Source organism: Protopterus annectens, chromosome 6.part1, assembly GCF_019279795.1.
Source record: "Protopterus annectens isolate FY-2018-M chromosome 6.part1, PAN1.0, whole genome shotgun sequence".
NCBI classification, from domain to species: Eukaryota; Metazoa; Chordata; order Ceratodontiformes; family Protopteridae; genus Protopterus; species Protopterus annectens.
In genome coordinates this window covers 321768461-321784006 of record NC_056738.1, presented here as the reverse complement: position 1 = coordinate 321784006, position 15546 = coordinate 321768461, and the positions used below count along the sequence as shown (strand labels likewise).

General features: G+C 41.2%; 1 protein-coding gene across 2 annotated transcripts in view; it reads right to left on the bottom strand.

The window, feature by feature from the left end:
• Positions 1-15546, bottom strand: part of LOC122805531 — a 2823268-nt gene that overhangs the window by 663528 nt on the left and 2144194 nt on the right. For both annotated transcript variants that reach the window (XM_044075738.1, XM_044075739.1), the window contains one exon: positions 243-325. In XM_044075738.1, coding sequence (XP_043931673.1) covers positions 243-325 — 83 coding nt within the window. The remainder of the gene's footprint in view (positions 1-242; positions 326-15546) is intronic.

Here is a 15546-nt window from a genome sequence, read left to right as displayed (position 1 = left end):
GTTAAACTGCCATATATTTCGTTAATGTCATCATTTGTTTTTGTAGACTGTAACAGAAAGGACTAGTTGCCAAGTTAAAAAAAAAAAAGAAAAATAATATCCAGCCGCACCAAAGAAATCTCCAGATCATTGGTCTGGCATAAACACATTAGCAATACCTAACCTGAATTAGGCATCTAAGCAGTTTAAAATGACCACTGTGCCTGCAGCTTATATAAAGTGTTACAAAATATGTTAATTACCGGTATTTCTTCATCAAGAGCTTTTGGTTCTTTTTCTACATCTTTTGGCTTTTCTTCTTGAGCAGGTTGTATGGCATTTACATCTGTAAATGAAACAGAACTTCAGAACTGTATCAAGCTATACAGCTACATAAATAAACACACACACACACACACACACACACACACACACACACACACACACACACACACACACACACACACTGTGTGTGTAGGCAATTTGATTCCGGTGCTTAATTGCCTTATATATCATATTAGCATACTGCCAGTAATAATCATTCAAATGTGTAAAATGCAATGCAGTTCAGATTTTATAACATCAAATTAGATGGCCATGCAAGCATTAAATCAATTAAATGTATAAACAGGTAAAAGCATTCTGTCAAAACTGAACTTTAAACCTGGAATCCACATTTTTTAATTTTCTGTTTTTTATTACAAAACACATACTCAGCATCTAGTCACAACATTAGCAGTTTTCTGCACCCTAGATTTCATAAAATACTGTGTTTGCTGTACATCTTCTGCATTATTAAAGTTGTAGTTAAAGAGTCATCTAGGTACCTATACAACAGTAATGTTAATGTGACAATCAGCAAAATACTGAAATGACAGACATTCTGCATATATGTCTTTGAAGCAAATTTTCAACCTGCAATTACCAAAGAACCTCTGATAGTGAACTGATTCTGAAACACTTGCCTAAAAAGCACAGAAACTGCTATGCAATGAAAGGAAAACACAGAAAGAAGTAGGCAGTCTCCAAGAGTAACTAAAACACAACAGACACATCAGTAAATAATTTGCCTTAGCATGAAAAGCTACAAAAAGCATTATCATTTCCTTTCTTACAAATAACAGTTTAGTTTCTAAGTCACTGGCGTTAGCTTCTTTACTACCTACACAGTACTTTTGCATGCACATACATTCCTCCTTCACATCTCATTCTACGGTGACTACAGAGTCCTATCCCCAGTAGCTCTCTACACTCGTCAGGAACACCACAATTCCACTTCAAAATATCAACTAAGAGCTGAGTTCACAATTTGCCTGCCCATAAGAAGCCTTTACCAGTGCAGTTCAGATTCTATGTATCCCAAACTGTTTCAGTCTCATTACCAATTTCACAACACATACAAAGAAGTTATGTACTCACCATAACGTTCCACGTGAGTTGTTCATCTCACCTTCATTCTCACTGATGGGTTTGGAGCTGATCCTCGGCTCTGACTCGGCCAAATGCAAAAGCTCGAAGTCTTCAACCAGCTCGTGGTCTACTCCCTATCCCATGATGCACTGGTGCTTCCCTCAAATCTTGTTTGCAGCCAACTATACTGGTAGGTAAATACTCCGGTAAGAAGACACAAGAATACAGTAGATAAGAACTAAATATCACCAAGATTTTTCTCAACTTCCCGGTCCTCAAGAAATTCTTGGTAGGGGGATTGGTGGGTGGGACTTAAGAATGAAGGCGAGATGAACAACTCACATAAAATGTTATGCTGAATACATAACTTCTTTATGTAAAGTTGTTCTATCTCACCTTCATTCTCATTGATGGGTTAGCGTCCCAAGCAACATCATTCTTGGGTGGCTCACGGAAATATGTTCCTCAGAACTGTGGAACCAAAGGAGGCCCTGTCCTTGGAGGCCCTATCCAATTTATAATGTGTGATAAAGGTATGAGGTGTAGACCATGTGGCTGCTGCACAAATGGAATCTATGGTTAGCTTAGCCAGAAAGGCTGAAGATGTGGAAACAGCACTAGTTGAGTGGGCCTTTACTTTATGATTCAGTGGCATGTGCACAGAGCTATATGTAAAGAAAATGCAATCTGATAACCATTTTGACAACGTTGTTTTTACCACAAGAGCACCCTTCTTTGAATCTGAAAAGGAAACAAAGAGCTGTTCTGAATTTCTAATGTCCTTAGTCCTGTCTAAACAGAATCGAAGTTGCCTATGGATGTCAAGTTTGTGCAGCATATGTTCCATCTTATTAGTATATTTTGGGAAAAAAATGGTAATTCTACAGTTTGGTTGAGGTTTGTCTCTGAACAAACCTTAGGTAAAAATGATGGATTTGTCCTTGGTGAGACTCTGTCATTGTGAAAAATCAAGTATGGGGATTTAATGGACAATGCATGGAATTCTGAAACCATTCGAGCAGTAATAGCTACTAGAAAAATGGTCTTTCGTGTTAAGTATTTTAGGTCGCAAGTTGAGGCTGGTCCAAAAGGGGCTAAGATAATTTGAGAAAGAACAAAATTTAGGTTCCATGGTGCAGCTGGGGATCTAACAGGTGGTCTGAAATGGATAGTACCTTTAAGAAAGGCTTTAGAAAGTCTATGGAATATGATAGAAGCCCCCTGACCGCCAATATTAAAATTAGAAATTGCTGCCAATTGAACCCTAATGGTTGCTGCAGCTGCCCTTTTATTAAAAAGCTTGGTCAGAAACTCTAGAATAGATGCAGCTGAAGCCAAATATGGGTCAACATTGTTTTGGGAAACCCATACAGAAAATCTTCTCTATTTACTAAGGTATAACTTATTGGTAGATGATTTATGAGAAGATGAACTGAATGAAGAAAACGTAAAAAAACAAAAACAGATAGCAATCCACGGGTACCTTGCCAAAGCAGTAAAGCAAACGTACACAACAGAAGTAGTTGTCTAAACGCGATTTAATCAATGCATAAGCGTTTTCGCCACAACCTCTGTCGCAGCTTCTTCAGAGTAAAAGCACAAGATCAAAGCAGTTACAAATATTTAAAAATTAAATGCAGGAAGTGATGTCAAGATAACATCCAACTATTATGCGAGGTTGCCAAACCAAACCTCGCACAAAAAGCTATACACTCACTGTTACAGTTGTCGAAATGGTACAAATTACCAATAACATTTTAAAAGCCAACAGGCTTATTTATAAAAACTGTAAATACATGACATATAAGGGGAGACCCGGGGGCAAATTGTGTATGAGCACATCCCTTGGGATATCCACTAGAGTGGGGATTAGGCCAAAGTAGTTGCTGCATTTGGTGTTGGTGGGAGTTGCAAAGAAGTCACAGCAAGGATGGCCCCATCTGCAGAATATCCTTTCCGCTACTTCTTCTTTCAGGGACCACTCATGAGGCAATAAAATTGCTCTGCTCAATTTGTCTGCTATCACACTGGATCTCCCCAGAATGTGTGTAGCTATCAGAAAGTGCTGGGTGGATGTTGGCTACTGCTATAATCTCAGGGCCTTTCGGCATAGGGGGTAGGAAGTGGTTCCTCCTTGTTTATGTACCAGACAACCGACATGTTGTCCATCTGTACTGCAATAGTCCCTAGAGGAAGAAAGTGTTGAAAGGACTGCAACGCTAGTAGTACCACTCTCATCTCTATGAGAGTGGTACTACTAGCGTTGCAGTAGTAGTACCACTCTCATCTCTATGACACTGGTATGCGAGCCTCATGTTTCTCCCATGTGCCTTGGGCTGTCCTTCCCTGAAAATGCCCCCCCCCTCACCCTATCATGGAGGCGTCCGTGGTCACAGTGGCAATAGAAGTGGGTAGAACAACAGGGCATCCTATTGTTACTTGAGGAGAAGTCAGGCACCAGTGAAGATCCGTCTTGCATGCATTCGTTATTGTAATCGGGTGTGACATTGGAAGTTCTTGAAAGGAACATTGTGTGAACAGGAGCCATTGCAATATACGCACATACATTCAACCGAAAGGAATGGCAATGATTGCTGCCGCCATTGTGCCTAATATTTTGTGCACTGTGGAAGCTGGGGCTTTTTATTTTGAGATGAAGTTCAGGACTTGGCGAAGGGGCCAATCTCTTTCTGTTGGAAGCTTTATGGTCATAGAGACGGTGTCGAGATATGCTCCTATAAAAACAGTACATTTGGATGGTGATAAGGCAGATTTCTCTGAGTTTATGGTAATGCCCAACTGACTGCAAAGATTTAAGGTTGTATCCCTTGCTTGTATGAGTCGATGCTTGGTGGCAGTGGTGAGGAGCCAGTCGTCTAGATATAGAAACACCTGGAATCCTAAGCATCTCAGGTGAGCCATGCCTACAGCCATGCATTTGGTGAATACTCTGGGGGCTACTTAAATATACCAACTCTGAGATCGCACTACAGTGCTGAAAAGGCAAAGTAGTGAAAGCAGCCACATGAATTCTTTCCCAGGGAAAGAATTCTCTGGAATGCCACTTCATTATTTTGCCTTTTCACGCTTTACCGTTCGACAAAGACGCATTTTACAACCTGCGTCTGCAACGGCGTAACAGGGAATCAGACCAAAGGGCAGAGCTCGAAACTGATAATGACTGGCTCCCAGCCGAAAGCGCAGATAATCCCTGGATGGTCTGGCCATTTTTATGTCATAGTACGCAACCTGGAGATCTATTGAGCACATCCAATTGTCTTTCCCTAGAAAGGGAAGTATAAACTGTAGTGCGACCATTCGGAACTTTGTTTTCTTGACAGATTTGTTCAATTTCCTCAGATCCAAAATGGGTCTCCAGTCCCCTGTTTTCTTTGGAACTAAAAAGAACCTTGAGTAAGTTCCTTGCAATTTCTATGATTGCTTGTTCCCTGTGACAGGGTGGAACGTCCGGGATTTTTCTCACAAGGGGTGGAGGGGTGTCAAAAGGAATTGAACATCCTCTCGATATGATGCTTTGTACCCAAAGGTCTTTTATTATTTTAGCCAGGTGTCTGGGTACAAAGATAAGCATCCCTGACTGCCTCCAGATGTGGACAGATGGGAATCCTTTCAGGAGTGCTGATAGGGCTTTCCAAAGGACTGATCACTGTCGCCCTGATTCTGCGGGCCTCCTCTGCCGCAGGGACGGGGTCTTCCATTATTACCCCCTCCTCTGCCTCTAGAGGGGGTTTCACCACGTGTGTCAAAGAAAGCTCCTTGGGATTTACAGAACCACATCTTCCCACTTTTCTCACCTTTAGAATAAGGTCTGGTAGGGGTGGAAAAATGGACTCCTACAGCAGACAGAGTCTTTCCATCTTGCTCACATCTGGTAAGTATTTCCTTCACTTTCTTTCCAAAGAGGGATGAACCATCAAAGGGGGTGTTAACAAAGGATGACTTATAGGGCTCTGCAAAGGAACATAAGCGCATCCAGGAGTGTCTCCTAAGAGCAATTCCTGTAACCGGTGCATGCTCATTCCATCAGCTGCGTATGAAATCAGACGCATGGAAGAGTTTGTAAGAGAATTTAGGGTAGCAAGCTGGGAGGTTACCTTATCTGAGACTCCCGCAGCTACTGCATCATGTAGAGTATCTCCCAACTCCATAAGGAGATCTCTGTGTAGTCTAGTAAAATGTGTAAGACAGTTCAGGGATCGAAGAGCAAAGGCCGCTGAACTAAACATGCGCTTTCTGTATCTGCCCATGATCCTAGAATCCCTACTAGGAGGATAAACAGATGTAGAGGTTTCTGACAACTCCTTTTTGGTAGCTGCCACCACCACCATAACATCAACGGGTACTCCTTTGGTAAGGAAAGTCTTGTCATGGGGTGATGTTATGAATTTCTTAGGCCTCCAAGGGACAGGTTCTATGGTATCCGGGGACTCCCAAGCCTTTCGAGAAACAAGATCTATCAGTTCATCAAAAGGCGGAGTCACCCAAGAGGTGGAGGGCTGATACCTGAAAGCCATCAGGAGTACTGACTCATCATCAGTAGGGTTAATGGGCTTCCAGCCACCCCTCTGTTTCACTATTTCCAAGATATCACCGAAGGAGATATCTTCAGAGGGGGACCGTGGGGACCCTTCTCACTCATCTAAGTCAGTATCCAATGTAATGGATTCCTGTGAGGAGTCCAGATGCTTCCTCTTGCAAAGCCTCTTCCTGGGAACCTCCTCAATAGGAGCTTCTAGGGAGGTCCTAGAAGAGCAGGACTCACCCAATGGGGTGACCTGAGGCTCTGGGTCTCTACGCTTTTGAGGGATCAGTGAAGCAGAGGCAGACAAGAACGCTTTACGGGAGGAGGTTGCTGGTACCAATGATGTGGTTGCCCAAGGAGACAATACTCTCCTCATGACATTGAAGGCTCCCTGGCTCCGATCCGAAGAGACCTCTGGATCCATAGAAACAGGCAGTCTCCACGGCAACAAAGCAGTGGGCTTCGAGCCCGTGGTAGGTACCGAATTCACCCAAGCCGAGGCCCCAAGAGGCAAAGTCAGAACCGACAGATCGGTACGACTATCATCTCCAGATCTGTCCAGCGAGTGTCGGCTCCTAGACTCTAAGTTCGGCACCGAATAAGTCAGAGTAGTCGGAACTGACAGGCCCGGGAGGAGTGTTGGATTCGACGGTTCCACAATCATCAGCTCCAAACACTCTGGCTCAGAAACCTCAGATCGAATCGGAGGAGGAACAGTAGTCATGGGCTGGGTCTTAGTCAGTTCCGAAGCCTCAAGGGTCAGCCCCAACAAAATTGTTGCTAGTGCCGGTGTCTGCCACTCGATCCACACCCTTATCAAATAATCTTGAGGACCAGGAAGAAGCCACTGATTGAAGGATTGGAGACTTTAAAGTAGGAGATACCATTTCCAATATCGGGGACCAGCTCCTATAAACAACAATAACAACCTCCGGCTCCAAAGGCAATGGAGCCGAGGTGGCAGTCTGACTCGGTTTAGAGGTCGATGAATCCTTTTTCGGCTCTGACCCAGAAGACAATTTGGAAGACAAATCTTGCAGGATTTTAAAGGCTTGTCTGGTTTGTCCTATCTAAAGATTCCTGGAAAGAGGACTTCAATAATCCCCTAGCTATTAGCTTGCTCCTACGTTTGTGAAGAACACGAGAGCTAAAGGAATGACAGATGGCACAGTTCTCCTGTAGGTGGACCTCACCTAAACAGTGAACACATTCTATGTGACCATTTGTTATTGACATTTTTTTGTCCACATTTAGGACACTTTTTGAATACAGATTTAGCTTTCTCTTGCTGAGACATGGCGTAAAACATCAATTACTAACTGTAACTAGACCACAATGCAACTGTTAAACAAAGGCAAAAATACACTATATGCCTAACAATAAAGGAAATACACAGTAATATATATGTATATATATATATATATATATATATATATATATATATATATATATATATATATATATATATATATATATATATATATATATATATAAGATAGTCCTAATAAAAAAACAAGGCCCTAACTTCTACAATATTATAACTACAACACACACAGTATGAAACAAGCTACTGCCTAAAAACCCGGGCTTAAACTTAACACACTCTAGGGTAGGGAGAATTCACTATTTAAACAACCCTCTAACTTAAATGAGTTGTAAAAAAATGGCCTAGAAAAAAACAGCCACTAACAACTAGCAAAAAACACATATACTAAGTTTTAATGCTAAGTAAGTAAGTAATGTGAGGAAGAAAAACTATCCAACTACTAGAAACTAACTACTAAGCTAAACTATCAATTTTTTTTATAAAATATAAAACTTATACTGGTCAGAGCTGTCGAAGAACTCCTGATCTGTTACAGCTGCAAGCAAGGTCTGAGGGAAGCACCAGTGCATCATGGGATAGGGAGTAGACCACGAGCTGGTTGAAGACTTCCAGCTTCTGCATTTGGCTGAGTCAGAGCCGAGGATCAGCTCTGAACCCATCAGTGAAAATGAAGGCGAGACAGAACAACTTCACATCTTTAGTTTGTCACAGTGATGCTGCATCTTAACAATCTAAAAGCAAGCCATCATTGCACCTCTCTCCAAGAACATAACATCAACCATACCTGTGCATTTAGACAGCTGCCAGACTTACATCATTGTTCCTATGTATTCTGTTCAGACCATGAGGTAGTAAAAACTCAGGAGTAGCTTATATTAAGTAAGTGATTCCTGAATGGGGAGTTTGGAGGGTTCCACCCATCAATGGGCTCTCAGTTAAGTACACCATATCTTACCTCATCCTACCAAATTCCCAGAAAAAAAGAAAAGGAAAAAAAAAAACACTTGCCAATGCCAAATGTTGGCCTGCTTTGATACTTGATAAAGTATACATAAGTCATTAAAGATTGTAGTAAGAAAAAAATGAAGCAATGTTCAGTGCCTATCAACACAGTTAAGACCACGCCTGAGCAAGAATGAGAACAACTGGACTATTTATTTTATTTTACATTTGTTGACCGGGCTAGTCTAACTGGATACATGTCCATTTTCAGTAGAGGCCCGGGGAGAAAAGCTCCAAAGAAAAAATCAAAATAGTTGAAACACTAATAAAGGTTACAATAATATAGGCAAAGTACATATTTGTATACATTGTTACTGTTTATTTAATATGACAATACAATTTTGGAGATCACACAAGATAAATTCTGAAGAAGTAATCTTATACATGGTTACTTAATTTACAGTTCCTGATTTCTCTGGTAATAAGGGAGAAGAAACTAATCAAAGAAAGGTAGTAGAAGTAAAAGTGTTAATAAAAATCAGTCAAAGGTTAGTCAAGGTTACAACAAGGGCATAGCCAGTGTGTTTTAAGGTGAATTTTAAGTTTTTGTTTGAAAAGTGTTAGGGAGGATAGTGATGTAAGTTCACTAGGTAGAAGGTTCCAGTTTTTCCAAACTGTGTTTGAGAAGAGAGAGTCACCTGCCATGTTATTGGATTTACTTGCGCAAACTAGTAGTTTATTTGAAGAGCATAAGTTGTTAAGGTTTTTATGGGGGGGTGTGATCAGGCTGGATAGTATATGAGTATTATGAGGATGGCAAAGGGTCATATGGGCAATTGTAAGTTGGTTAAAATTAAGCTGATTCTGAAGTTGCAGCCAACCTAGTTGTTTTAGATTCTGACAGTGGTGGGTTCTGAAGGGTTTTCCAGTGGCAAATCTGGCAATATTATTGTATGATTTAGCCAGATTTTGAAGATTATTTTTAGACAGATTAGTATAAATAGGAGAGGCATAGAGAAGATGTTGAGATTAGATGGGAGTGGGCAATAGTAGATCTAGCTAATGGAGTAAGGAAGGGTTTGATCCTATAGAGGGAGCCCATTTTTTTGTTGACTGTTTTTACTGTGTTGTTAATATGAGTATCAAAGTTGAGTTTGTTGTCAATTGTAACAACTAGGAGTTCGGTTGTTAAATCAGGTGATATGAGTGTACCATTGTTAGATGTGACTGAGAAATCTATTGGGGTGGACTTACGGGTAGGAGTAAAGAGAAGGAGCTTTGTATTTTTGCATTCAAAAGGAGGCAAAGTTGAAGAAACCATGTTTCTACTAAGTTAAACACTTTTTGAGTTATGGACTGCAGTTCAGATGAGGAGCTGGCTGAGCATATAATTGTAGAGTCATCTGCATATTGTGTACAAGTAGCATGAGGAATTGCTAAGTGAAGATCATTGATGAAAATTGAGAATAGGAGAGGGCCTAAAATGGAGCCCTGAGGGACACCTAAGGTGACTGGTAAGTGGGAAGATAGGTTGTTCTCCCAGAGCACAACTTGCTGCCTATTAATAAGGTAGGAACTGAACCATTTTACAGCCTGTGCATCAAGAGAACGAGATTTGAGAATAATTTTAAGTAGTTGGTGGTTTACCATGTCAAAAGCTTTGGAAAGATCAATAAAGAGTGCTGAGGAGAGGATGTTGTTATTTCTGTTATTGTTAAGATAAGAATATACATTGACTGCTTCCTATAAACCTTGCGTAATGTAACATTTTGAATATACTAAACAGTTACGGTCCCATTTCTGACGCCTGCCTCATACTTTCTCATTTTACTGCTTATACTTCTTTAACCACTCTGCAGTAGCTTAGCTCAAATGCAAGCTAGCAGATGGTATTGACCAATGTTTGTTCACATTTTTTTAATCAGATAACAATGCAATGACCAGAGCTCTCAGATAGGGCTGTCATCATGTTTTATGTAACCCACTCAGCAGAAAACATGGACAATTTTAACATTCCATGTTAAAGTGAAACCAGATTTCAACAAAAGCAATTTTTACTTGTAAAAATACTTTTCTTAACTTTGTTGTAAGTAGTGTGAATGTTAACTGGGACAGGATACAGTTGATTATGTAGAAATAATAAATATTTCTAAGGTCAAAGACTATACACACACACACACACACAGACACACACACACACACACACACACACACACATATATATATATATATATATATATATATATATATATATATATATATATATATACAGAGAGAGAGAGAGATATGGGTTCTGTTCATAATTTCGAAATACTGAAATCCTGAATTTCAGTATTTTGAAATTATAACACCAAAGCCTTGAAATTCCGAAACACCAGAAGTGCAAAATTCAAAATCCTGAAGTATGGAGATTTTGAATTAGTGCTTCTGGTGTTGTGGTGTGTGAATGGTTAGGTGTTAGTTCAGGTATGCATGTATGTATGTGTAAGTGTGCTGGTTAGAGGCTTTAGTGTATGTCAGTGTGTATTATGACTGTGATGTGTGTGTGTGCGAGGGACTATGACATGTGTGGGTTTGAGTTGCCTTTGTGTGTCTGTACAATCTCAGAATTAGTATATATAAGTAGGGGGTGGGGGGTGCAGGGGGTCTTGGCCCCCTGTTTATATGTAGTCTAGGTTTGTCTGCTTGTGGGGAGAAGTTGTGTGTATGTTTATGTGTGTGCTCTGTGTGTAGTGTAGGTTTGGGATTTTGAGTTTTGCGATTATTGGTTTTCGGGATTTGAAGGTTTGGCTATGTAATTTCGAAATACTGAAATTCGGGATTTCTGTATTTCGAGATTTCATAGCAAACTCGTGTGTGTGTGTGTGTGTGTGTGTGTGTGTGTGTGTGTGTGTGTGTGTGTGTGTGTGTGTGTGTGTGTGTGTGTGTGTGTATATATATATATATATATATATATATATATATATATATAAATATGGATCACAATGGAACAATGGGAAGACATATGTATGACTTACAAGCATGCAACAAAATCCAGAAGATTTAGGATCTTTGCTTGGAAGTAATTGAATAGTTATTTTATACCCTAAGCAGACTTCAAATAATTTTTCCTCAGGTAGACAGCAAATGTTGGAGATGTGATGGGGAAGAAAGAGGTAACTAGGAACATATGGTCTGGGTGAGTGATGAGTTGGCAAATTTTACTCTGTCAGAAATATTAAGTGAGCAAATGGCTGTAAATAAGGAAATTATTATTTTGACCTGGGACACAGGATCTGCATTGTGTAGACATAGTAAGGCCTTGTTAAGTTTAACCAAAAAAAACTCCAAAACAAACAAAGAAGCCTCTTAGAGTTGCATTTATTAGAAAGGACAGAATGGAGAGTTTTGGATGTTCATGATAGAGGGAATTTTATGAGGAGCAGCCATAGTGTACAGATCAATCATGAAGAGGAAAAGTTGTTTTTTGTTAGCAGATTCACGCCCTTTTCTGAAAAGTTGAGTAGCTTGGTAAGAAGATTCTGAACAATTGTCACGGAAAGTGATGTCACCAGAGGTGTGTTACCTGAGAAGGTCACTTTTTCATAGGGTAGATTTTCTAATCTTAAGGAACAGCTTAACCAAGGGAAGTTAAGCATAGATACCAATGCACAGGTGGGGTGTTTTTCTTGCCTGGGTTGGAAAGTTTATCCTAAGATTAAGAATTTAAATGGTACAAAGATTAATAGGATGTACAGAGCCACACAGAGGTTTACCTGCAGTTCAAGTGGGGTTGTATATATTATTGTTTGTGGTTGTCCTGTTGTAAAATGGTACATAGGGCAAACAAAGATTCAGGTTAAAAGGCGCATCCTTGAACATTTGGGGGATATCAGACACAGCGGAATGGATAGCCCGGTTGCCAACCATTTTTGCACCTATCATGATGTTTCAGATTCTACTATATTTTTAGTGTGTTAGGAAAACCTTTATGTCAACAGGGTGAAATGTTTACAAATAGGTTAGTAGCTTTGGAAACTAAATTTATTGTCAATTTTAATAATTTGTATCCAACAGGTTTGAATTTAGAAGTAAATTTCAGTGTGTAACTTTTGCATGGGAAGTGTTTTGGGAACAATAATGGAAATGTGTCTTTGATTTTATGTTATGTTCCTTTGTTCAAAAGGGATGTTTTCACTTTAATATGAACACGGTTTGATTGTGGTGTTGACTGATGTGCTACTATATAAGGAAGTTTTTTTTCTGGTGTGTAATTTATCCCATGAAGGCATAAGCTAAGGTACCAGGAGACACCAGTAAAGGATGTTATGCAACTCTAAGAGGCTTCTTTGTTTTTTTTAGTTTTGTGTTCCTTCTTTTTGCTAGTTTGCTAGCTGGTGTTTTTCAACAAGTTTAATTCTGTTCACTGCCAAAAAAACAATTACTAGAAAATGAAAATCAAAGTCTACATCAGCTGTAGCTGAAGTACTGAATATTATAAAAGAGAGAAATGAACTGGAAGAAGGATCTCCAGAAAAGGGAAGGAGCAAATTACGTGGAGCCATAATCAAAACTCTTAACGATGTGGACATCCTACAAAAGGGCCTCACTGAGACAGATGCCTAGTGTCAAAGCCATGGCCTCAAGCTCAATCCCAAAAAGTGCACTGTCATCCCCTTTGGTAAAAACTCTGTACCCATGAACTGCCGCATAGGTGGTAGTCTACTTAACACCTAAAGTGTGATGAGAGACCTTGGGACACAGGTAGATGGTAGTCTCTCCTTTGATAATCACATCGCCACAGTAGTCAGGAAATCCTTCTATGTGGCACACCTCATCACTAAAGGCTTCTCATCCAGGAAAAAAGAGATCATTGTTCCCCTCTACTCATCACTCATTAGACCCATTACAGAGTACAACACCCCTTTTGGTATGTACCTCACAAGATATCTACAACAACTGGAAAGGCCACAGAAATACCTCACAAAGAGGATTACCAGCCTTAAACAGATGCCCTATACAGACGGTCTCAAAAATCTCCAGCTTTATTCCATCGCATAACGCCTATTCAGAGGCGATCTACACCTAACATACAAAGCTATGTCAAACCCAGACCTGCTGGACATGCTCCACTTAAAGAAATCCCAATCCCTCCAAGTTACATGCTCTAGGGACCTAAACTTTTAGTTATGTACTTACCATAACTTCAGATGTATGGGATCCATCTCGCCTACATTCATAACTGATGGGTTCGGAGCCGATCCGTCAGCTCTGACTCGGCCACTATATACTAGAACGAAGTCTCTCATTGGCTGGGCTTCCCCTTATCCCAGAATGCACCACACCTGCTTCCCCAGATCTTGTTTGTTCGCTTTCATACATTCATACAGGTACAGAAAACACATACCAATAACTGTAACCAACTAGAGCCCTTCCAGAGGAGAGCTCAGCAAAAGCAATATTTCCTCCAAATCCAAAAGGTAGGGGGAAGGAGGGTGGGTATGTATGAATGTAGGCGGGATGGATCCCATACATCCGAAGTTATGGTAAGTACATAACTAAAAGATGTAATGGGATCCTATCTCGCCTACATTCATAACTGATGGGACAGCATCCCTAGCACCTAAATCCCGGGTGGCTCATTGGAACACACTCCTGAGAACTGCGGAACCAAATGAAGCTCTGCCTCAGGAAGCCACATCAACCTTGTAATGAGAAATGAAGGTGTGCGGAGAAGACCAAGTAGCAGCCGCACAAATATCATCTATTGAAACTTTGGAGTGAAAAGCTACAGAGGTGGCCATAGCCCTGGTAGAATGAGCTTTAAGTGGGAAAGGTAACTCTCTGCCTGACTGGGAATAAATGAAAGAGATGCAATCCTTAATCCATTTGGCTATGGTGGTTTTGGCAACTGGTAGACCTAGCTTATTCTCCACAAAGGACACAAACAGTTGATTAGATTTTCGTGTCTGCCTGGTCCTATCTAAGTAAAAACGCAGTTGCCTGTGAACATCCAACTGGTGGAAGGTATATTCTGCTCTATTAGAAAAATTTGGAAAGAAAACGGGGAGCTCCAATGATTGCTGAATGCACAAAGGGGATGCTACCTTAGGCAAAAAGGATGGATTCAATCTGAGGGAAACTCTGTCTTTATGAAAAATCAAATAAGGAGGAGTAGAACAGAGAGCCTGAAGCTCTGAAACCCGCTTAGCAAAAGTTATTGCCACTAGAAAGGCGGTTTTCCACGACAGAAATTTTATATCACAAGTGGCTGCCGGCTCAAAGGGACGGGCAGTTAAGGAGGCCAGAACCAAATTTAAGTCCCAAGGGGGCAGAGGATGAGCCATAGGAGGCCTGAGGAGCCAGGCTCCCTTAAGAAAGGACTTGCAAAGTCTGTTAGCCATTAAGGAAGGCTCTATGGAAACATGAAAATTAGATATAGCCGCCAGTTGAACTTTAATTGTGGAGACTGAAGAGCCTGAATGAAACAATGAAGCTAGAAATTTCAAGACCTGCGGAACTGGGGCCGTAAGAGGATCAATGCCTCGCTGCTGGGCCCAAAAGGCAAACATTTTCCATTTGCTGGAATACAGCTTAAAGGTGGATGGCTTGTGGGAAGAGGACAAAATGTACATCACTTCTGGAGAAAGAGAGTTATCTCTAACTAAGGATGGAAGTGGAGTAACCAAGCAGCCAGTCGCAATGACCGAAGGGACGGATGAGAGTGTCCCGACTGATGAGACAACAGGTCCGGCACTGGGTCCAGAATCCAAGGGCCCTGTACCACATACTTCTGAAGGAATGGGAACCAAACCTGGCGGGGCCAATGTGGGGCGACCAAAATCATGTGGCTCCCTACATGAAGAGCCTTCTGAATCACCCTCGGGAGAAGGGGGATCGGGGGGAAGGCATAAAAGAGACCGGGGGGCCAGTTGTGGGCTAGAGCGTCCCTGGGAGACTGCCCCTGGGAGGGAGTCAGAGTGAAGAACTCTCTGCACTTCGCATTGTTGGGGCTGGCGAACAAGTCGCAACAAGGGAGACCCCATTTGGCGAAGATCTGCGCAGCCACTCTGCTGTTGAGGGACCACTCATGGGGCAACAGGAGAGTCCTGCTCAGCCTGTCTGCAATCACATTGGCTTTCCCCGGAATGTGCGTGGCTACTAAGAAACATCGAGTAGCTATGGCCCAGCACCATACTCTCATGGCCTCTCTGCAAAGGGGGTAGAACCTGGTTCTGCCCTGCTTGTTTATGTGCCAAACTACCGACATGTTGTCGGATAGAATCGCAATAGTACCTTGGGGGACAGCCTGATGAAGTGCTTGCAAAACCAGAAGCACCACTCTCATTTCCAGAATATTGATGTG